The sequence below is a fragment of the Mirounga leonina genome, unplaced genomic scaffold (genome assembly GCF_011800145.1).
Source record: "Mirounga leonina isolate KUSES-001 unplaced genomic scaffold, KU_Mleo_1.0 Mir_150, whole genome shotgun sequence".
Classification (NCBI taxonomy): domain Eukaryota; kingdom Metazoa; phylum Chordata; class Mammalia; order Carnivora; family Phocidae; genus Mirounga; species Mirounga leonina.
In genome coordinates, this window is record NW_023270374.1 from 19,798,495 (window position 1) to 19,820,892 (window position 22,398).

The 22,398-nt window shown below is 45.5% G+C and overlaps 1 protein-coding gene across 5 annotated transcripts in view; it reads left to right on the forward strand.

Annotated features, from left to right (window-relative positions):
* SLC23A2 (solute carrier family 23 member 2) overlaps positions 1-22,398 on the forward strand; it is a 144,752-nt gene that overhangs the window by 58,866 nt on the left and 63,488 nt on the right. For 4 of the 5 annotated variants that reach the window (XM_035005892.1, XM_035005893.1, XM_035005894.1 and 1 more), the window contains one exon: positions 9,861-10,125. The exons of the other annotated variant lie outside the window; for it this stretch is intronic. In XM_035005892.1, coding sequence (XP_034861783.1) covers positions 10,018-10,125 — 108 coding nt within the window. In that variant the 5' untranslated portion in view covers positions 9,861-10,017. The remainder of the gene's footprint in view (positions 1-9,860; positions 10,126-22,398) is intronic. 5 annotated transcript variants of the gene reach the window in all.

Sequence of the window (22,398 nt, forward strand, 5' to 3'; positions counted from 1 at the left end):
TTCCTGTCACTGGAGCTCAGGGAATCAGGCAGCATGTCTTGTGTCCAGCTTCTTTCTCTCTGTGTAGTATCTGTGCATTTTCATTTTCTCTCTGTTCTGTACATCAGCAGTTGCTTCCTTTCTGTTGCTGAGTATTTTTTTGTAGGGATCCGCTGTGACTTGTTTATCCATTCACCTGTTGATGGACCTTTTGATGTCTTGAATTCTGGGCTGTTATAATGAAAACAGCTTCAGAACTTGTCTACAAGTATTTGTGTGGAAGAAATCTGCATTTTGAGGAAGCTTCGCAAATGAGTCTTAGGCACATGAACTACTGATTCTTTCTTATTTTGTAAAACTGTAGATTTTTGTGTCAAAATGTGAATTTGCCATGCATTTATATTTTTGTTGTAGTATTGCCATCTACGCAGCATAAATATGTATTTTATTAATGTTTATTGAGTATTCTGTGCTCAGAGCTGGGAACATGAAGATGAATTGTACACAGGGGAGATTATACCCTTCGGGAGGATTCTTGGTGGTTACTGCGTTCAGCTATTGAGTGCCTTGGACTAGGAACTGCTAGATGATGATCAGGATTATAGATCAGGATGATGGAAAGACATGTTTTCTTAGGATTTGGTTTTGCTTCCAAGAAACACGAAAAGGCTTGGTTAGTAGTAAATGCCAGGAACAGCTCAGCTTTTAAGTTCTCTGTTTGGATAGTACCATCATACTTCCAAGTCAGGTGGCCATGGTAAGCCACAGTAGGGAGTTGACCCATTCCTGGACAGCAGAGAAATGGCCAGATTAAAAAAATTAAGTGCAAAAGAAATGATCACTGGCTGAACAGTTGATCAAAGAAGTACTGATTCAAAGCTTTTATTCTGTATTAGTTCATGATTATTGGTGGTTGGAGAGCTGGTGGTTCAGTCCCTAGGGAACTGGAAGTTTGTTAAAGACCTGAATATTTTACTTCCCTACTTGCTCATAGCAGAATTTGCCAAATTACAGTTTTTCTGCTCTGACAGGCTTAGATTTATTTTGAGGTTGAAAAAAAAATATTTTTTTTATGGGACTGTAATTCCTGCTTGCTTTTAAGGTGGTGATTTTTAACCATGGCCACAGGGGAGCTTTATAAACTAGATGCTCAGGCTCCATAGACCTATTCAGTCAGATTCTGTGGTCAGGGGGCCCCAGCAGTAGTATATTTAAAAATTCTTAGGTGGTTCCAACGTGGAGTCAAAGTTGAGGACCATTTCTTTGGGGGCAACCTTGGTTATTGGTACACCTCTTTTGTCTGTCCCCCACCCCCTTCCCAGCTAAGCGTAATTTACAGAACCTTCGCTTTTCTCCATTTCTCTTCTGACAACAGAAGTTATTTTACATCTTGAAACCTAAGAACTTAATTCCACATGTCTTGTCACTCCAAGACTGCGTCCTGACCACTGAACAGAAAGGACCGGACTGCTTCATGTGACCTTGTTAAGGGGAACTGACTACGTCTCTGGATTTGATTCTGAACAGAGGGGTGGAACCAAGTGCTGATGTGGACATCATCAGGCTCTTCAGGGAGAAAGGGGCACCCCTTTCACTGTTAAGTAAATAACTTTAGAAAATAGGGAGACTTAAGTCCTTTGCCATCCCACTAATCAACATTTTGGTTGACACTTTGGTGTGTGTATGTGTGTGTGCACACTTAACACGCACACAGTAAGTTAGGGTTAGTGCTGTAACTAACTCTTTATCACTGTATGAATTGCCTTCAATTCTTTTTATTCATTGCCTGATTTTTAAAAAATTGGTATCTTCTTTTATTTTTGTTGTGGTAAGAATATTCAGCCTAAGATCTGCCCTCTTTTTTTTTTTTTAAAGATTTTATTTATTTATTTGAGAGAGAGAGAATGAGAGACAGCATGAGAGGGAGGAGGGTCAGAGGGAGAAGCAGACTCCCTGCCGAGCAGGGAGCCCGATGCGGGACTCGGTCCTGGGACTCCAGGATCATGACCTGAGCCGAAGGCAGTCGCTTAACCAACTGAGCCACCCAGGCGCCCAAGATCTACCCTCTTAATAAACCTTTAACGACTGAGCCATCCAGCCGCCCCTCTTAACAAACCTTTAAATGTACAATACTGTATTGTTGACTGCACAGTGTTCTACAGCAGATCCCTAGAACCTACCTTGTGTAATAAACTTTACACATGTTGAATAGCACCCCCCGCCCCAAGCCCCTGGCAAGCACCATTGTATTCTCTGCCTCTAAAAACATGGTTTTTTTTTATTCCTTGCATAACATAGGGTGAATATCTTCCCATGTCAATAGACATTTCTGTGTCATCTTTTTAATGCTGCATGGTATTCCTTTGTAGGAACATACCATAATTTTGCCATTCAATTCCCTAATGTTGGTTATTAGATTTTTCCTGATTTTTGGTCCTATTAATAATGCTAACATGCACAATTTTGGAGCTAACTCTTTGTGTCCTAATTAACAAATATTAGTGAATATATCTCAAATATTAGAAGTGAACATGCATATTCAGATACATATAACCAAATTGCCTTCTCATTAGCAAATTTATTTTTCATTAGGAGTGTGAGTATGTGTATTTGTCCACTACCTCACAAATAAGGGCGTTAAAAATAACCCACATAGATTAATAAAAAGGTACCTCATTTCAGTATACTTTCGATTTTACACAAGGATGGAACATTTATTTTGCCGTTTGTATTTGAGGGGGTTTGAAGATGAGCTCATATTTTGTCCATTTTTAAAAAATATTATTTATTTACTTGTCAGTGATAGAAGGAGCAGCAGGAGAGGGAGAAGCAGACTCCCCGCTGAGCAGGAATTCCCGACGTTGGGCTCCATCCCAGGACCCTGGGATCACGACCTGAGCCGAAGGCAGATGCTTAACCGACCGAGCCACCCAGGCGTCCCTATTTTGTCCATTTTTATATTAAGGACTTTTGTTTCCTGTTGATTTATAAGAGCTCTTCAAATAGTAAAGATATGAACACATGATCTTATGTAGGTTATATTTTGCTTTTTAACTTTGTGTGATTTTGATTTTTTTTCCCTCCATACAGAAACCTAAAAAAATTCATATTGCCGAATCATAATGGTATGCTAAGAAAGGAGTCCTCCACCCTAATGTTATATAACCATTAGTGGCCCTTCCTCCCTCCCTCCCTCAGTTTTTTGCTCTAACCTTAGGACTTTTTCTGTTTTTTATTACCTAGTATTGAACTGGTTGTTTTGGCCTGTTGTATTGAAAAATCCATACTTTGCCTTATGATTTGAGGTGCTTCCATATCCTGTATTTCTCAGTTTTGGGGGTTTCTCTTGTGTATTTGTCTCTTTGTGAACTCTGTTTATTACAACTTTATGTTAGGGTTCCTATCTGATAGAACACATTCTTACTCTTTTTTTCAAATATTTGTGGCTATTTTTGCTTATCCTCCCACAGGAATTTTAGCAAGCCCCTTTCTCTCCTTTTGGGGTATTAATTGATTTTTATTAAATTTATATACATTATGTATATCAGAAAAATGAATATCCTTATAGCAGCACTCTTATTCCAGGATCTGGTTTGTTTCTCTGGTTATTTAAATGTTTTATGGCCCTTAGTAAAATAGTTTATTGTTTTATTCATAAAGGCCATGCACATTTTTGGTGAAACCTAACTAATGCTATTACTGCCATCTTAAACAGGATTCGTGGGGCACCTGGGTGGCTTAGTTGGTTAAGCAGCTGCCTTCGGCTCAGGTCATGATCCCAGGGTCCTGGGATCGAGCCCCGCATTGGGCTTCCTGCTCAGCAGAGAGCCTGCTTCTCCCTTTCCCTCTGCCTGCCACTCTGCCTACTTGTGCTCTCTATCTCTCTTTCAAATAAATAAATAAATAAATATTTTTAAACAGGATTCGTACATCCTCTTATCTTTAGGGGTCGGTAAACTTTTCTATAGGTATCTCAGGTTTTGTGGCCCAGATAATCCTGTCACATGTTCTTCCTTGCTGCTGTTTACCACCCTTTAAAAATGTAAAAACCACTCTTAGCTGGGGACCCTGCAAAACGAGGCAAGGCAGCACTTTGCAGTTTCTGAACCAGATGCTTGTTGCTGGCATTTGGGGAATGCTTTAGGTTCACTACCTTAATAGTGAACTACCTTACTAGTGAACCTAAAAGAACCTTAGGTACTTTTTTTTTTTTTAACCTATGTGGATTATTTTTAATGCCCTTATTTGTAAGGTAGTGAACAAATACACAAACTCACACTCCTAATGTGTTGTGTACCTAGCCATCAACTGGTAGGTCCTCTCAGATTTTCGTCTCTTGATTGTGGTTCTAATTTGGTCTTTTCCTTTCAAACACTTCCCCACTCCTTCTTTGTCAGCTGAGTGATCGCGGTGGTGTTGACACCCTGGCTGGTCCCTGACATCAGTGCATCTGGTGTGTCACAGATGTGGTTGATGTTGGCTCTTAATTTCCTTTCCCAGTTTAGTAGGAGTGTTAAGCAAGAATGAGTGTTACATTATATCAGGGATCTTTATAATTATTTTTTTAAACCAGTTATTCATCCCACAAATCCTGGGGAGCCTTCAGTGCAGGTGCCAAGTCCGGCCCCGGGAGCCGGGGATACAGGTGGTGGATGCTGCCCCTTGTTCTGATAGCGATCTGGCTGGGCAGGCAGGCGTGGCCTTGCCATCCTCATGGATCCCGGGTGCCATGGTGACGTGGCGACCAGAGGTAGCACAGATGGGAGTTCCCCCGATGGAAAGGGGTGAAGTAAAGGTTGTTTTGGAGGCACCACACATGCAAGAGCCTGAGAAGCTAGTGGAGGACCTGAAAGATGGAAATGACGGCACAGGGGAGGCCAGGCCTCCCAGTAGGTGTCACGGTGACCCTACAGCCTTGCTGAGGAATTTAGCTGTCATTCTGAGGTACATCAGGACACCATCAAAGGGCCCGATGGCTTCTGGTCGTGCCGGCTGCACTTGTATGGACAAGAGGAGTGCTCGAGGTGGGACAGAAAGTGAGACCAGAGGTGGTGGGGCTGTTGGGATGGTGTTGATGCAGCAGAGGGCCTGGAGCCCACAGATTTGGGAGCTCCTGCTCTGGGGGACGTGGGCTGCAGCCCCGGAGAGGCAGCTCGGCAGCCCTTGGGGCCCCCTCCGAAATCCCAGGTAGAGCAGATGGCACACAGCAGGTCGGACAGAGACTGTGCTCCCAGGGCAGCCTGGGGCACGTTCGCTCACGGAGGTCGGCCAGAAACCAAGCATTCAAAGGACAGGTTTAGGTCTTGCTTGTATAAACACTATTAGGACGGGAATGCTGATTAAAGTTTGAATCCTGCTCCACTGCTTATGACTGTATGTCCTTTGGCAAGTTACTTCACTTCTCTGAAGCTCAGCTTCCCCTTGTGTGGAGTTAGTGGGCACATCACTGCAATACTGTGCTTACTCGGGAGAACGAGGTGCCGTTGATAAGGTGAGGCAGGTGCTTAGCTGGGAGATTGTAGTTGTTGCTCTTGCTGTGTTGTCCTTGTCCTTTTCATCGTTAGTGAGCCCCATCTTTCATCCCTCAGCTCCTCCTGCCCCTTGTAGCCGGGTCAGGGGCGAGATAGCGGTGGCCTTGCTTAGTTTTTCTTTTGCAAGGAGTAGGAAGAGGGGTGATGGATGGGCTGGGGACATGCAGACGTTCCCCAGTGTAAGATTCCCTGGGAGATTTTGCCTTTTGTTTTAACACAAACCCTAAACTCCACCCTCCCTCCCCCTTTTATCTCCATCTGGGCCTTGGCATTTCCCCACTCAAGTTCAGCCTGTGTGGATGAAGCACTCTGATCTCAGGTTGGTGCACGGGTTCTGGCCTTGAGGCTGTCTTCATAACTCTCAAGTACTTGGCTGTGGAATGCTCTGTCATCTGGAGACTTCCAGGGATGCATTTCTGTGCTCAGTGTTTGCTGTCTCCTCCCTTCTTCCCCCGTCTGTGTGTCTTACCCAATAAAGGGTATCCCCTCTTCCCGGGTATTGGCACCCTCTGCCCCGAAGCCTCTCTCAGAGCATCACTGCCTTGCACTTTGCTTGGGCCCATCCCCTCTTGTGCTCACTTGGCTCCCCGCGTCTTCAGGGCACTCCAAACGGTGCTGCTCTGTAAGAGACAGCAAAGACAGTGGGTAGGTCCCAGTAGAGCTCATGAGGGCCAGTTAAACAATCAGTAGAGAAACACAGAGTGCTTGATAGAAAGTGGTCTTGCCACAGTGGAACTTTGTTCCTGGTCATGGGGGCAGTGGGGAGGGTTGACTGCTGCAGGGATGATCGTGTCTGAAATGATCATGAAGATGCAGTTCACCTAGGAGACTAAATGCATTCTACATTAAAAAGCCCTATCCTGGGGCGCCTGGGTGGCTCAGTCGGTTAAGTGTCTGCCTTCAGCTCAGGTCATGATCCCAGGGTCCCGGGATTGAGCCCCGCATCGGGCTCCCTGCTCCGTGGGGAGCCTGCTTCTCCCTCTCCCTCGCCTGCTGCTCCCTCTGCATGTGCTCGCTCGCTCTCTCTCAAAAAAAATAAATAAAATCATTAAAAAAAGCCCTATCCTTTTCCCTAAGGTTAACATGGGTGAGTGCGGGTTGGAGAGTTCTGCTGGTCCTCTGGTCCGCTGATGGCCGTGGGGCTGCATGTGGAGCCAAGGGCTCATATGGAGCTTCTGATAACCAGTCTTGTAAAAACCTGGCAGTGGTTCACTGTCCTCTTCGCTTGTCCTGTCTTCCTATCTTCTGGGAAACCCAAGCTTCTGGCGGTTATGGTAAAGGTCTGTCAGGGCTACTTTAGGTATGTTCATTGTCATGCTGTATGTGGTTTTGTTGTTGTTGTTTTTAGCTCTTGGGAAGCTGATGGGCGGTAGTAGCTAAGTCATAATGTGTAGAAGATGGATGGATTTGATTACAAACATGAGAATAATTCTGAAAGATCATCCACAAAATTCACGAACAAACAAAAAGCTGGGATAAGATATTTGTAACCAAAAAACAGAGAATTAAAGGATTAAGATCCTTACAGAAATAAAGATTTGTAAACTATAGGCAAAGGGCAGAAGGAGATAAACCACAGAAGAGTCTTTGTACTTGCTAACAGACATGAAAAACTCACGAGTCAACACATCACAAAATCTCTGAAAAATTCTCTACCGGCGCAGCTTTGTGGTAGGGTTCCCGAGCTTGGATGAGATGGGATCGACTCGTCACTGTTGGCACTGCCAATTAGGAGAGTCTTTCTGGACGAGAATTTGGTTTTATGTCTCAAGAGCCTCAAAACTCTTCTACCTCCTTAGTCTTCTTCAGGGACTCTATTCCAGGGCATTGGGGTGTGCGAAGGGTTTGTTACGCATTTCATCATTTGCCTGCCTCTCTGCAAACTTTGCCTTTGCTAGGAATTCTTTGTGTTGTTTTGTTTTGAATTGTTGTAAAACATTTTAAGTGAGAACACAAGGAAAAGGGTAATTTGGAGTGAAATCTCAGCCAGGGCTACAGGTAGAGCCTTCAGGGTTTTCTAAACAATGTCCTTCTAAACAACTTTCTAAACAACTTCCCCTCTGAGGACAGAAAGTCCTCCCTTTTATGTATTGGAAACTACATAGTAAAATGGGTCCCCATATTCCCTACCAACTGCAGAAATGAGCAGAAATGGCCCGCTCATCCCAGTTATTGTAAAGGGAAAATTATTTTAAAAGTCACAAAATTGGCAGTAAGTCCCAGAGACTTATTCCTTTACAGAGTTTGCTCTATCTGGTGACATCCATGTCCCTGCTTCCCAAACTGGAACATGTATCCCTTGCTCTGTGCTCTGGATCCACGTGGCACACCGGGGTGTCATTTTTGGGAGGAGGGAAACGTTTTTAAACTAGGGTTTCTCAGCCTTGGTACTATTCACATTTGGGGCCAGTTAGTTCTTTATTATGGGTCTGCCCTGTGCATTGGAGGATGTTTATCAGCACTCGTGGCCTCCACCCGTTACATACTAGTAGCTCTCCCCTGGTTTGATGACCTGGAAGGTCTCCAGACATTGCCAAATGTCCCTTGGAGGGAACATCACTGCTGGTTGAGAACTACTGCCCTTTTTTTTTTTTTTAATTTATTTGTCAGAGAGAGAGAGGGAGTACAAGCAGAGAGAGCTGGCAGAGGGAGAAGCAGGCTCCCCACTGAGCAAGGAGCCCAATGCGGGACTCGAGACCAGGACCCTGGGATCATGACCTGAACCAAAGGCAGACGCTTAACCTGCTGAGCCACCCAGGTGTCCCGAGAGCTACTGCTTTAAATAGATATGGATATGATGTAACCAAGAAGGCAAAATGTGCACGAACATTTAAACCAAAAGAGCCCCTCAAACCACTTTGATGTGTGCACTTGATTCTGTTCTACTTAAGGCAACGTGATGTTCTGGCAATGGTTTATATTCCTTTTTTGCACTCTACCTACTGAACTCCCAGATTTTTGTATAATTCCTTCTCTTTTCTTATTTGTCTGTATTTCAGTTTCTCCCTTGGTTCATCCAGTCATTGTTGAATGAAAGAGTCTCTAACAGAGTTCCTTGAACAGGTTTCCTACTTGTATTTCTAACATTGAGTAGGTGTGACTTCACATTTGCACGACAGCTTGGCTGGGTTATTCACTCTCAGTGGGACATTAATTGGTGCTGAGATATGACATAATTCTGATGAATGTTCTGTCCTTTCTCACCCCTACCTGCTTGTGGTATTTTTTTTTTTTTTAATGAAACTTGGGGCATACTTAGACATGTTTTATTGTCCAGATGCCAACCCTTGTAGGGAATCCTTTGTGTCCTCTCATTTTTTGAAGCCCAAATTCCCCAAATGCTTGTTAATTTTTGGGTGGGTCTCTTTTATTGTCCAAGTCATACTTTTGTTTGAAATTGAGTTTTTAATTTTCTTCTTCACCGAAACTTGGCTGCATAGAATTGTTTCAGTAATTTCTTACTCTTGACTTTTGCTTAGATTTTCTCTTAGCCCAGAGCATTGCAGTTTTCCTCATCAACCAATATCAGTTTCTCTGAGCATTCCAGATCCATCTTGCTCTCCTTCCCCCTCCTCCCTTATCTCTTACCATTTTACCTCCCTTCCTTTTTACTTTGTCTTTCTGATTTCTTCCTTAGGTTTATGCTGTTATTCGATTGATATGGAATGTTTTGGCTCTGTGTTTTGTATGGCATTCTTTTAGCCCATTTGAAGGTCATCTTGACACGTGCCTAGAACTTTGTGCGGTCATTTAATCCCAGTTTGGTTTCATCTCTCTCTCTCTTTTTTTTAATGCTTTTGAGTGCCTTCCCCCACCTTTAATTGGTCACCTATAGGGAATTCAGAACTTTGATATCCATGCAGTCATAGTATATTAGCTATAACTGCATTCACTGTCTGGTGTGGTCATCACCAGTCACACGTGACTATTTAAATTCCAGATACAAGTAAAAGTTGAGTTTCTCCAGCAGCCTCGTGGGTAGTGACGATTGGGTTGGACGGGGCAGATGCAGCACATTTTCCTCACTGCAGCAGTCTCTGCTGGAGAGTGCTGGGCTCTGAGAGCTCTACCCTCTAGCGTGTCAACAGACTCGCTGTGTAGCCTTTTCATCCTTGGACTTGGGTATGGCTGATGGCCCAGTTCAGCGGTGCTCCTCCCAGGGGGCGATACAGAATCTGCACGACTAACTGAAGATGGCGGGGTCTTGAAAAGTGTGATTAAGTAATGTGCTTTTTTTGATGTTTGGATGTAACTTGTACTGTAACCAACTTCTCTCTGCAGGAGATGCAGTGAATGTGAGTCCTGTGCTCTTTATGCGCTTGTGGTGATTTGCCTGCTTCCTCTCTCTAGGTGCTAAGAGATGGCGGCGCTTGTGGGGCTCTTCTCTGCCTGAGCATCGGGCCCTCCAGGCACTGGGAGAGCCGGCGCAGATCCTGGGCTCCTCGCCTGAACAAGCCTTCTCTTCCAGCCCCGGCAGTCCAGCAGCTGAACTGCTCGTTTTCTCTTAATGATGGGCATCGGTAAGAACACTACGTCCAAATCCATGGAGGCTGGAAGTTCAACTGAAGGCAAATACGAAGATGAAGCGAAGCACCCTGCTTTCTTTACTCTTCCGGTAACTCTATTCCCTTCTTTCTCTCCGCTTGACTCACTCTCAAGTAGTTCCCGTGTTGAATCAACATAGGATTAGATTTAACACTCCTGTTTTCACTGAAGGTTAAGGCATTCAAAAACGAAATGCTTTTCACGTGAGATAGTCTTCGGGAACCCTGTTGGCTGACTCTAGTTTTGGCTCTGCCGTCTGCTGGAGTCACCTGATGGGGTTAACTCCAGGAGGGAAGCCTGCATTGCTGTGAACATTGTACAGCCAGCCAGCCCAGAGTTTACTGTGTGCTGGAGGATGCTGAAAGCTTCATTCTAGCTCCAAAAATGTATTCTAATGAGGTAACCTGAAACCCAACTTCAAACTTTCATTGCAAGGTAGGGGAATGAATGAATGACTCACCATTTGGAACCCAGAAGTCATGCTTTGTATTATGGCAGCAACATCCAAGATGTAGTTTTGCCTGAATAAGTGTTACCAGTTAGAGAAGGCTGATTACACACATTCACTATGTTCAGGGCCAATACTTTTCCAGATGTAGGATTATGATTTGATGTGTATAAAGGTACTTAAAGTGTTGGTTCAAAAGAGGAAAAAAGCTCTTTAGAGAGAACTTGCCTCCAAGTGTTTTTCTCTTAATACTAGACACGAGGTTAAGGGCAAGAATATCATTCTAGGACTCCTTAAAGCATGGTCCTGGAATTTACCTCACTGTGGCATTACTCAGTAAGAAGGATGTGAACACCCATCCTTAAGTACATTGACTTGACTGGCCTTCACATTTTGATTTTTACCCTATTGATTCACAGAGAGATGTCCCACTGATTTTACAACGGACATCACTGAAATTCTTCCTATAAAGTGAAATTTTTAAACTGGATTTTCTGTTGTGTTGAAGGCTTAGGGTTGACAGGTTTTCTAGAGGAAGAAGCAAGGTGGTTTTCCAAGTTTAAATTAGATCGAATTTGAAAAATGAAAGGAAGGTTTCGTGCCTGGGTATTGATTTGTCTCTCCTGCTGCCTGAGAGCCCAGCACACCATTTACCCTCACCCTCCACTTGAGAGACATGAACTTGAGCTTGCCGTCCCCACCCACCTGCCTTGTCATTAGGGCGGAGAGTTTTAGGTTGACTTGTTTTCATGTTCAAATTGTGATATTCTATAGTTAGTTAGATCCACGGCATATGCTATCCATTTTCATATTTATTCCCTGTTGTTGGTTTCCCTCTCCCTCCCTCTTCGATCACTTTTCATTTAAAAAAACAAAACACAACACTGAGGGTCTGTGAACGGTCACTACCTTTGTGTTTGTACAGCTGAAAATAACTGTATTTTGCTCTCAACTATTGGGTGAACTTCTGTTAATGACACTAGAGTTTACTAGTCTCTCTGTGTTTCTCTTTAACTGCTTTCTCATGGTTTGGATATCTTTTTCTAGGGCCAACTTCTGGATGGATCCCCCAGTGTTATTTTCCATTTACTAATTCCTTGTGAACAGTCATGTGTTTATGTTGAATTTTTGTTGCAGGGATTATAGTTCTTATTTCTGAGATTTCTATTTGGTTCATTCCTGCCTATTTTTGGTTCTTAATTTCTTGTATGCGTGTGTTTGTGTTGTTTAAAAATGTTTCTTCATTTAAATCACTGAGGACCCTAATGCACTTATTTTAAAGTAATTCTCCAGTTGTTCTGTTTTCTATCTGGCGTAAAATCCTCTTCTGAGTGTTTCTTTTGAGATTTTCTTCCCTCTCCTGCCACCCCCCTGTTCCCCTGGCTTCTGTTGCTGTGGTTTTACATTCTCCCTTCCTAGATCCAGTCCAGACCTGGGTCTTATGGTGGAGGTCTGACTCTCTCCCACAGTGGTGCCGACCATGACGTGACCTGCTGGGTCCTGGCTTTGAGCACTGGACCTGGTTCTCATCCCCCTTGTTTGGGGGTCCCCAAGTCCCTGTCTCCCTAATGGAGTCGAGGGCCGCCTGACTGAGGTCTACCAGGGCTCAGAGCCTCGCTGGGCCCAGTGTCGGCCTATTTGTTACTTTGTTTCTTGTTACAGAAGGTTTCTCTGGGGGTTTTTCCCTCTACCATTATTTATAGGAGTGGGGCTGGGAAGGACTGTTCCTCATAGCATTAGCTTCCAGATCCATCTTCACTAGGAGTCCCTGCAAATACATGGGAGCCGGGAACATGGACATAATGTGTAGTTGGGTATAAATACAATGTGAATATAAAGTTAGTTTAACACTACAGCAGTTTTGTTAGAGAACTTGCAGAATATTCCCCCACTGTGTCAGGCTATAAAGATAAGTATTAAAAAGGGAATGAAAAAAGAGTAATAGAGTTGGCCTCATGGGATCAAGCTGCTGGGAGGGGAGACATGCCAGGGGGAGGGGGCCGTGAAGGTCAGCACACGAACTGCCAGGATGACGTGGAAGCAGGCATGTCGGGAAGTGTGTTCACATGAACTCCTGCAGAGCTTATGAGAAAGCAGAGGGCGAAACAGCAGAAGGAAAACAGATGAAAACAAAAGTCTATCAAAGAATGTTTGTAAAGAAATAGTTCATGTGATGGAATTTGGGGTTGTAGAAAGTTTTGTTAGGAAATATTTTGTAATATAATAAAAATAGGAACACTGTACTGCCCATATTTAATCACTAGTGAAATTGCTGCCCCTTAGAAAACTTAAAAGTAAGATAGAAGACCGTTTTGCATGATTTGCTTGTTAACAGGATAGTCTAGGGGGCTGGAGCAGAGCTGGTCTCTTTCCACTGTCCAACTGGTAGGATTATTTTGGTCACTGCCTCTCTGCTCTTGGGATGTTCATCTGTGTCTCCCTGTTCCCCGTTCGGCCCAGAAGGTCTTAGACACTAATTTCATAGACTCTGACAACCTTAGAGCTAAAAGTGGCTGTAGAACTCTCCTGGTGGTACTGTGGGAAAGTGAAATGCAAGGATTTGCCCAAAGCGTCTGGTTCACACGGTGTGTTAAGTAAAGTTTATATCCGTTGGATCCCACAGTCTCAGCCCCAGGTAGCTCACCACTGGTGGGCAAGACAGGAGCTGCATACAGATCACACTGATGACAGGTGCGGTGCACACTGATCTTCTGTGTTGGGCAGCTGGTCTTGCGGATGGTCTTAAAAAGGAAGAGTTGGGGGGCACCTGGGTGGCTCAGTCGTTGGGCGTCTGCCTTTGGCTCGGGTCGTGGTCCCAGGGTCCTGGGATTGAGCCCCGCATCGGGCTCCCTGGTCCCTGCTCCGTGGGAAGCCTGCTTCTCCCTCTCCCACTCCCCTTGCTTGTGTTCCTTCTCTCGCTGTGTCTCTCTCTGTCAAATAAATAAATAAATCTTAAAAAAAAAAAAAAAAAAGATTTGGGATGGGTGGTGATGGAGCTGCTGTAGCTGTGCTCTGGCGGGAGTAAAAGGTGAAAAAGGTGAAAAAGGAGGCTCGGTCTCGTTGCCTCCAGCTACTTGTCCCCGGCAGCATCTGGCTGACTTGGTGATTCTGGTTGTGTTTTTGTTTTTCTTGTCCTTATAGCATGGCCCCTCGGTGCACTGACAAATTGTATTTGTCTTTTTCTCGACATCTGTGCTGCCCAGGGCAATAACTGCTAGCCACATGTGGCTATTTAAATTCATTAAAATGAAAATCTAAAATTCAGTTCCTCGGTTGCACTGATCAAGTGCCTGATAGCCACGCAAGGCTACTGGGTAGCCCATCTCTTTTTACTGGCTGGTCAAGGCTTTGCTAGACTCTAAAATGCAGGCCCTTACTTTCATGTTTGCTTTGGAATCAGAAACTGGGGCTCAGGCTGTCAGCTATCAAGGTGCTAGAGACCGCAGGAACCAAAGCTGGCTGCTCCTCGAACCAGGTTTGGGGAGGGTTTGCTGTTGCTGGCTGCTGAGGGTAGGGGGGTGGGCTTCGGTGGCGGCGTGCTGAGGATTTTATCATTAGAGATTTTCTTTGGCATCCTGTGTTGGGTAAGAGTTTCCTCAAATGTGGCAAGAGCTGATTTTTTTTAGAAACTCACATGGAAAGGGTATCAGTTTCTTTTTCTTTTTCTTTTTCTTTTCTTTTCTTTTCTTTTAATTTATTATTTTTTTAAGAGTGCACACGCCTGTGTGAGCAGGGGCAGGGAGGGTGAGAGAATCTTAAGCAGGCTCCATGCCCAGTGCTGAGCCTGACGCAGGACTCGATCTCATCACCCTGAGATCATGACCTGAGCCAAAATCAAGAGTTGGATGCTTAACCTGCAGAGCTACCCAGGCACGCTGGGAATCAGAGTTTCTTTCTTTCTCTCTGTCTCTCTCTTTCTCTCTCTCGCTCTCTTTTTTAGGATTTTATTTTTTGACATAGAGTCGGAGAGAGAGGGAACACAAGCAGGGGGAGTGGGAGAGGGAGAAGCAGGCCTCCCACGGAGCAGGGAGCCCGATGCGGGACTCGATCCTAGGACCGGGATCATGACCTGAGCCGAAGGCAGACGCTTAACCATCTGAGCCACCCAGGCGCCCCTAGAGTTTCTTTACACAAAGTAAAATAAAGGTCCATGACAATACTTTAAAGAGAAAAAGAGTAAATCCGTACATAGAAGAAGAATAATGAATAGGTCACAGTAAGAACAAGAGCTTTGCAAAGCCCCAGCATTCACAGAAGTTAGATCATGTGATCAGAGTTGATTTTAAATAAGAGAAACATAACAAAAGATCTCCTTATCCCACGGGAATCTTGTTAGGCAAATTTGTGTGCTTTTAAAGACAACTAGGAAACGTGTAATACGAGTGAGTGCCACGTGGCAAGAAATTAGAACCAGAAAAACAGCAAAAAGTCTTGAAGAACTGTCATACCCTAAGGGCACAGGCCAGGAAGGACAGCCAGGAAAAGGTCTGCAGTTCTGTGTGGAGAGCTCCTGTATCGTCTGAATTTGGAGGACTGTCCAGGGGAAACCAAGTTAATAGCCTGAACTTAGCGTTGGCAGAGGGCCACCAGCAGTACAGCCTGTTTCAGCACGTCGGCATTCCAATGCCAAGTTCACGGCAGGCAGAAGCGTTGAAGGTTCCCTAAGGTTTTGTGTCTTCTGCTGCTTCTAATAGTCTTGGTGAGAACATTGGGGTCTTCTCTCTTGGGTGCCAGGAGTAGATCGTTTAGTCTGGAGATGTTAGGGGCATGGACTGAGGAGTAGCTTCATTAGGTTCCATTTTATGGAAGGGTGGGAGAAGTAGTCATCATTCATACGAGTCCATCATTTGTTTCAGTTTCCCTTAGCATGTTTTCTTCAGAGCCGTATAATAGGAGGAACCCATAGTGCCCCCAGTGGGTGGGCACCATGCAGACTCGGTAACAGGCTGCCACAGCCCAGTCAGAGAGAGACGGCAAGTCTTTGGTCAAACCCTAAGTGTCAGGGTTTGAATTCAGTATGGTGTGTTGTGAGAGCACCCTTGAGGGGCCCCTTCCCAGCCATGTTTATAGGGGTGGGCGTGGCCTGTCAGATTCTCAGGGGAGATGGCCTCAGGGTCCGAAAAATGTCTTGGTGAAGCAGCGCAAGAGGAGGGAGAACAGCCGGGGGACAGCATCGCCGTGTCTTGTTCTGGACACAAGCTGAGTGCAGTCAGAATACAGAGAATGGAGGTGGGCAGCAGGGGAGCCAATGAATGATTGTAGCAAAGTTGCTTGAGCTTCGGGGTAGAGAATTCCTGCCATGCGTGCTACGAGAGGGAGGGGCCTGGAGTTGGGAAGCCCAGTCAGGTGAGAACGGCTGGTCCAGGTGAGAATGGCGCATGGTCTGGCCAGGGAAGGCGGGCAGGAAAGGGGCTCTCGCTGGCAGCAGGTGTTTGCTGGCTGCCTGCCTGGTTCCTGCTCTCTTGGAATTGACTTCCAATGGTGGGAGGAGGTGGACAGGAAACAAAGAAGCAGAAGCATCAAATGGCACCTGGTGACAAATTCTTTGAAGAAAACAAATCAAGGAAGAGGGATAATGAGGAATAGAATGTGAAGTCAGACAGGGATCATTTAGGGACCTGCAGGCCATTAATTGATTTATCCCTTAAAAGTACGTACTGAGTGCTTCCTACAGGTGTAAGGCTCTGGGGAACAGCAGGGACTTAAACAGACAAAAATCTCTGAGCTCACAGAGCTTCCACGCTGGTGACAAGACAGGCAGGGTGTGCTAGAGATAAGTCAGATGTGTAGATGTTAGATAAATACGAATGAAGAAATAAAATAGGGAAGTGGGACACAAGCTGCTGCACGTTCAGCTGGCGGGGAAAGGCTGCCCTGCGGAGATGGCATTTGCGTGAAGGCCGGCGGGAGTTGAGGGAAGCCCGCTGTGGCCGTGTGTGGGCAGCAGGTGCAAAGCAAGGCACTGAGGCAGGAGGTGCCTGGGACGACTCAGGGACACTGGTGGACAGAGGGCAAGATGGGGTCAACAGAGATGATGTAGGCCGCGTGGCCCTGGTAAGGATTTTGGCTTTTCCTGACTTTGAGGAAAAGCTGTTGGAGGGCTTTGAGCAGAGTGACATGCTCTGCCTAGTTTTAAAAGGATCCCTGGCTGCCGCCGAGCCAGGGAGCAGACTAGTTAGGAGTTGCCTGCCGCAGGGCGGCTGAGCTAACGGTGGCCCCAGCCAGGGTGCTGGTTGTGTGGAGGTGGTGAGAAGTGGTCGGGCCCTGGAGCAGAGCTGACCCAGGCACCCCCAGACTGGAGGAGGATGGAAGTAAGCGAGAACAGGCAAGGACAGCTTCAGGGATTTCACCTGAGTCTCTGAAGAATTGACCAAGTACTGAGGTAGAGGGAGGCAGACGGGGGAGCAGGCCCGTGGTGGGGGGCTGGGGGCAGTGAAGGAGTGTGCAGTTGGCCCCTGGGACACTGGGTAGAAAGCAGGGCTCGAGATTGTGGTGCCTAGGGAAGCAGCGTGGGTTGTAGCTACTCACTGGGTGTGAGCAGCGGGAGAGGTTATTTAGAGCCGGGGAATTGGATGTTATCACCTGGGGGATGATGTCGGTAGGAGTGAAAGGGGGTCCGAGGGCCCAACAGGGTGTGGAGGTAGAGGAGGGCCAGCAAAGGGGACAGGTAAGGAGTGGTTGCTGAGGCAGGAGGGGAACCAACCAAGCTGTGTGTGGACAGCCAGTGACGAAGCCTTGTAGAGCCTTGTAGGTGGAGAGTAAGGATGGGCTGTTGGATTTAGCCAGGGCTGGGCCTTTGCCGGGCGGAGGTGGGTTGATGGTTTGTGGGAGAGTGGTTGCAGGGATGCACCACGGGCCCTAGTGGGGTAATGAGGCCATGAGAAGGTATTCGGGTCAGGGTTTGGCAGGCCTGCTGGGGTGGAGAAACTGGGGATTGGGGTCCTTGGGGCATCTAGGAGGAAAGTCAGGTAGGTGAGGCACAGGGAGCTCTGAGAGGAGCAAAGAGGTAGATGTGACCAGTGACCAGATTGGGTGCTGGGTTGGAGGCGCTGGGGTTGGGCACCTGGGGGTATGTGGGGGGAATGGGGGTCTACGAAGTAAGCACACAGATCGCCAGGGGCTTTGTTTGTTTCTTTTAAGTTGGTGTGGGGAAGTGAGGAATTGATAAAACATGGAGTTAAGGAGTTGAAAAGTCTGTTCTTTTGTGATGCTTTGTGTCCATTTCCAATCAGGGAGATTCTGATCCCTTGGCATCCGGAAAATCTTTTCCCTCCTCTTGCCTTCTGTCAGTCAGCGTGCAGGTCCTGCTGCGTTAACTGCGGAGTGACCAGCTGAAGTCCGCTCTGAATACTGTTGCCTTGGCGTCTTGTAGCACAGAAAACCGTTTCCTAAGTCACGCCCAGGCTCTCTTGACAGTCGGGTTTGCTGGGGCAGTCCTGGTTTGGGTCTGTTGTTTTCCCGCACACGCTTCCATCCAGTTTCCCTGTACTCCTACAAGGGCCCTGGTTTGGATAATAAATTATATGGTGACCTTAATTACAACCAAGCTTAAGCCTATCAAATAGCTGAAAACATTTTAGCTCTTTCAGAGAAACTTCTTGAAAAGTCTTCCATATGATTAGACTTACACACGAAGACCCCTGCTCTGGTTGTAAAAATCATACCTGTTCACATTAGGAAATGTGGAAAATATAGTAAAGCATTTAAAAGAGAAAGAATATTTTTGAATTGGAAGGTTATGAAATGGATCAGAAAATATTGTTGGGTCAGTTCCCTCCCACTTTCTATAGTTACTACAAATGAATTTTTTCTCTTGCTGTAGATTTATGCCAGGTCTGACCACTTCTGTAATCCAGCAGACCAGAGAAATGGAGGGCTTTCCTTGTTTGCCATTGATTTGGGGGATTCTGTCAGCATCGGTAAAGACATTGTTCTTGTCTTTCAAGTTATTGGTAAAGGAAGGAAGGTTTAAACCCTGAGTAGAAGAAGGTGATGGATTGTGAGAAAGTCTGTACAGAAGAGAAAGGAGGTCATGATACAACAGTCAGAAAGAGATGCCCTGTCCAGCCAGAGTTGGTTTAATTCCTCTCTTTCTGTAAGAGAAGAGCTTGAATCTACTGCATTGTGGCCATGATAAGGGAGGGGATGCTCTCGACAGGTCAAAATTGAACAGCCAGGATAAGCAGCCTTTTCTGTTTAAAGTCTATCAGTTGGAAAATATTTTTTAGGAAAGGGGATATCTTGATGCATGCTTTGCAGTAAAAACAATGAAAAAGATGGGATGCAAATAATTTGATGCATGGTGTGAGAGATTCTTTCCCTTCTTTCTTTCTAGAGTTTGTGTTCTTAAAAATTAATTTTAAAGGGGCACCTGGGTGGCTCAGTCGGTTAAGCATCTGCCTTTGGCTCAGGTCATGCAGGGTCCTGGGATCGAGCCAAGGACCCTTTAAATTAAAAAATTAATTTTAAAGATTTTTATTTTTAAGTAATCCCTACACCCAAGTGGGCCTTGAACTTACAACCCTGAGAATAAGAGTTGTATACTCCATTAACTGAGCCAGTCAGGTGCCCATTTAAAAATTAATTTTTATGCTCTGGTTTTGAGGTTTCAGATAGTATTTCAGCTTTTTTTTTTTTAAGATTTTATTTATTTGAGAGAGAGAGCACAAGCAGGAATGGGTGGAGGGGCCGAGGGAGAGGGAGCAGCAGACTCCCCACGGATGCAGGGTTCCAGGTAGGGCTCCATCCCAGGACCCTGAGATCACTACCCGAGTGGAAGTCAGATGCTTAACCAACTGAGCCACCCAGGTGCCCCTAGTATTTCAGCTTTTAATTCAAATAGAGCTTTAGTAGTTTTTCTTTTTTCCTTTCTCTCCTTTCACTCCTTTCATGAGTGAGTGTGCTCATGAATTGGAGCCAATGCTGGGCTCCATCTCACGACCCCACAAGCAGAGCTGAAATCAAGAGTTGGACGTTCAACCAACAGGGCCACCCAGGCACCCCTGAGCTTTGGTAGCTTTACGTGAGAGATGTTCGTAATAAAAAAATTACCACCTAGTAATTGGAACACAGACAATTTGGTATAAATGATGACAAAATAACAGAGTTGGTGCAGTTACTTCCTAGAGGAGGTTTACAAAGTTGATGGGCATTTTAGCTGATTGTCACTTTTGTGTGTGACCAAATCCACAGAATCTGCGCCTTAAAGCACATTTTGTCGGTTCTGCTCTTATTTGAGCCTGCTTTGTGCTCCAAGCCTTACCAGATGTGATGGGTGCAACCAGAGCAGTTGCCCAGGCTTCCCTTACCCACCCGATCAAGCGCCCCCGCCACCACATCAGCGCCATCCCTGGGGCCGCTGCGTTCTTTGGATCCTGCGTCAGCCTGTGTCTTTGGTCTCCCTGCCTCCCAGCCACGTTCCTTTCCCTGTCTGTCATTCTTCCCTGTGTCTTTTGCATTCCTAGACTAATTAAGATTTCTTTTTCTTGTAGGCATTTACACCTCCTGAAACCCCCTCCCTCTAAATTCTCTTTTCACTCCTAACCTGTGTTTATGTAAGGTAGGTAGGCAGGATCCCTAATTTTAACAGTTAGAGGTAAGGGATTTCAGATGGATTTCTTTACCATAATCTAAGTCCATAATTTTGATGGAGAAAAAGCTCATTTCCTGTTAGGATTTGATACAGGACTTGAGGAGGAAGATCGGCTATGGGCAGTTGCGTGGTACTCGTTACCCGGTGTTTGTTCCCCCAGCCCCTTTAATTTTACGTCTTCTAAAGCACCCGTGTTTCTCCCCAGGCTTCGTGGTACAAATGTGGTGTTGGAATAAAACGAGAGTAGCAAGAAAACCAATGTGTTCTTTTCCTTGATGTTTCTTATAGTTCATTTAGGTTCCTTTTCTGTCATTGTTTCACTATTTGTATAAGTTCTTTACAAGAGAAATATGTTCACTGTGGGAAATTTAGAAACTATGGAATGATGTAATGAGGGGAAAAACAAATCATTTAGAATCCCATCAGCAGAAAAACAGTATGCTATTTTGGTATATTTCTTTCTGGAGATTTGAAACAAATATTTGGGAGTTCTTTTATAAAATTCTGATACAGACACACAACACACACTGCTTTAAAAAGCCCTTTAGCTTCATATTCTATCCTGGCATATTGATGCCATTGAAAACATAATTTGTAATTGTGACACAGTAGCAAATTGTGGATCTGACTTCTGCACTTTTATCAGGATCTTGGGTTGTTTCTCAGTGTTTGCCAGAGTAGATGTTAGCCTAATGTATGTTAACCGTATTGCAAAGCATACTAGTTTTGAATTTTAATGAGGTGGAATACTTTTTTTCCTGTATTCTTTGTGAATATCTGCCTTCCCCACCCCAACCCCTTTACTTAGGTTGAGCTGTACCAACGATCAGAAATGCCACAGACGTATTAGAAGTTACCGTTGTAGAGAAAATCCCTGGTCAGGTAGCAGTTTGAGGGTATGGAGGGAGAACCGGCAGCACTCCAGCCTGGGCTGTACCTGTCAGTACTGGTAGCCACAGCCTCCTTGTCTGTATCTGGGATGTTCGAGAAGTAAATGAGATCATGCGTATCGACATCAGATCACGTACACGGTAGGCAGTGAATAAATGCTCCACTTAGCTCCTGCATCTCCACTGTGTTCCTTAAACCAGAGATCAGCAGATGGGCAGGCAGGGGATCTGAAAGGAGACAAATGCCAGTATTGGTGTGAATCTGTGGCCCGAAAACATCAGCTGTCCCCATCACCATCGTCATGGGATGTGTGGGAGGAGGAGCACAGGAGGTTTTCTTTGTGGGCCACCGACAGACATATCGGCCCACCCAGTGCTTCAGGATAGGGGCTGGAACTGGGGAGAGGTGAGGTACCTCCGGCTCCTCTCGAAGGGCAAGTCATGCTGGGGGATGAGGGGGATGGTACCTGGAACTCCCAGGGTACTTTGGCTGCTGTATCCCAGGTGGCCTCAGGAGACGGCTGAGGAAGTGAAGAGGCTGCCCTAAGAAGCCTGGCTGGGCAGTGCAAGTGAAGGAGGTTGCAGCATTGGTCGTTGAAGAGTGTCATGGGGGCTGCCATATTTGAGGAAGCAGTGAAAACAGGGTTAGGGACTTGCTGCCTCAGACAACTTCAGGGTTGCTAGTGTTCTATCAACTACATCTTTTGGAGTATCGTAACCTAAGACCAACAAGCTCTGGAGGTTTAGGGTATGTATGTTGTATAATACTTTGGTTTATTTTTCATGGTAGTTATTTTTGAAATTTCAAATAATATTGAAAGTAGTTGGGAGATTTTTATGTTCTTTTAAAAGGGGTTTGGGTTAAAGGCTGAGAAACACTAATCTTGATACCTTTATTTATTTATTTATTTTTTTTAATTTGAGAGAGAGAGTGCAAGGGCCGTGAGCCAGGGGGTGGGGGTGGGGGCAGAGGCAGAGGGGGCGAGAGAGGTAATCCCAAGCAGGTTCCATGCCCAGCATGGAGCCCGATGTGGAGCTTGATCCCGTGACTTTGAGATCGTGACCCCAGCCAAAATCAAGGGTCGGAAGCCTAACTGATTGAGTCACACAGGCTCCCCGATACCTTCTTTAAACACATTTTAATTGTAGATATGGATACTAGAGGAATAATCACGTGTGTGTGTGTGTGTAAGAGGGTAAGAATATTGTTACCTTCTTACTAAAAGAATAGAAAACAGTTAATTTGGGGTACTTCATTTTTACTTTGAAAGTGAGTAAGTAGAAAACGGCTCACTTAGCTACTGGACACATGATAGTGGTGGGTGCTTTATACCATACCCCAAATAGGCGATAGATTGGGTTCTGAACCTCTGATCAGAGGCACAAGGTTCCCTTTACCCTTCCGCTTGCAGG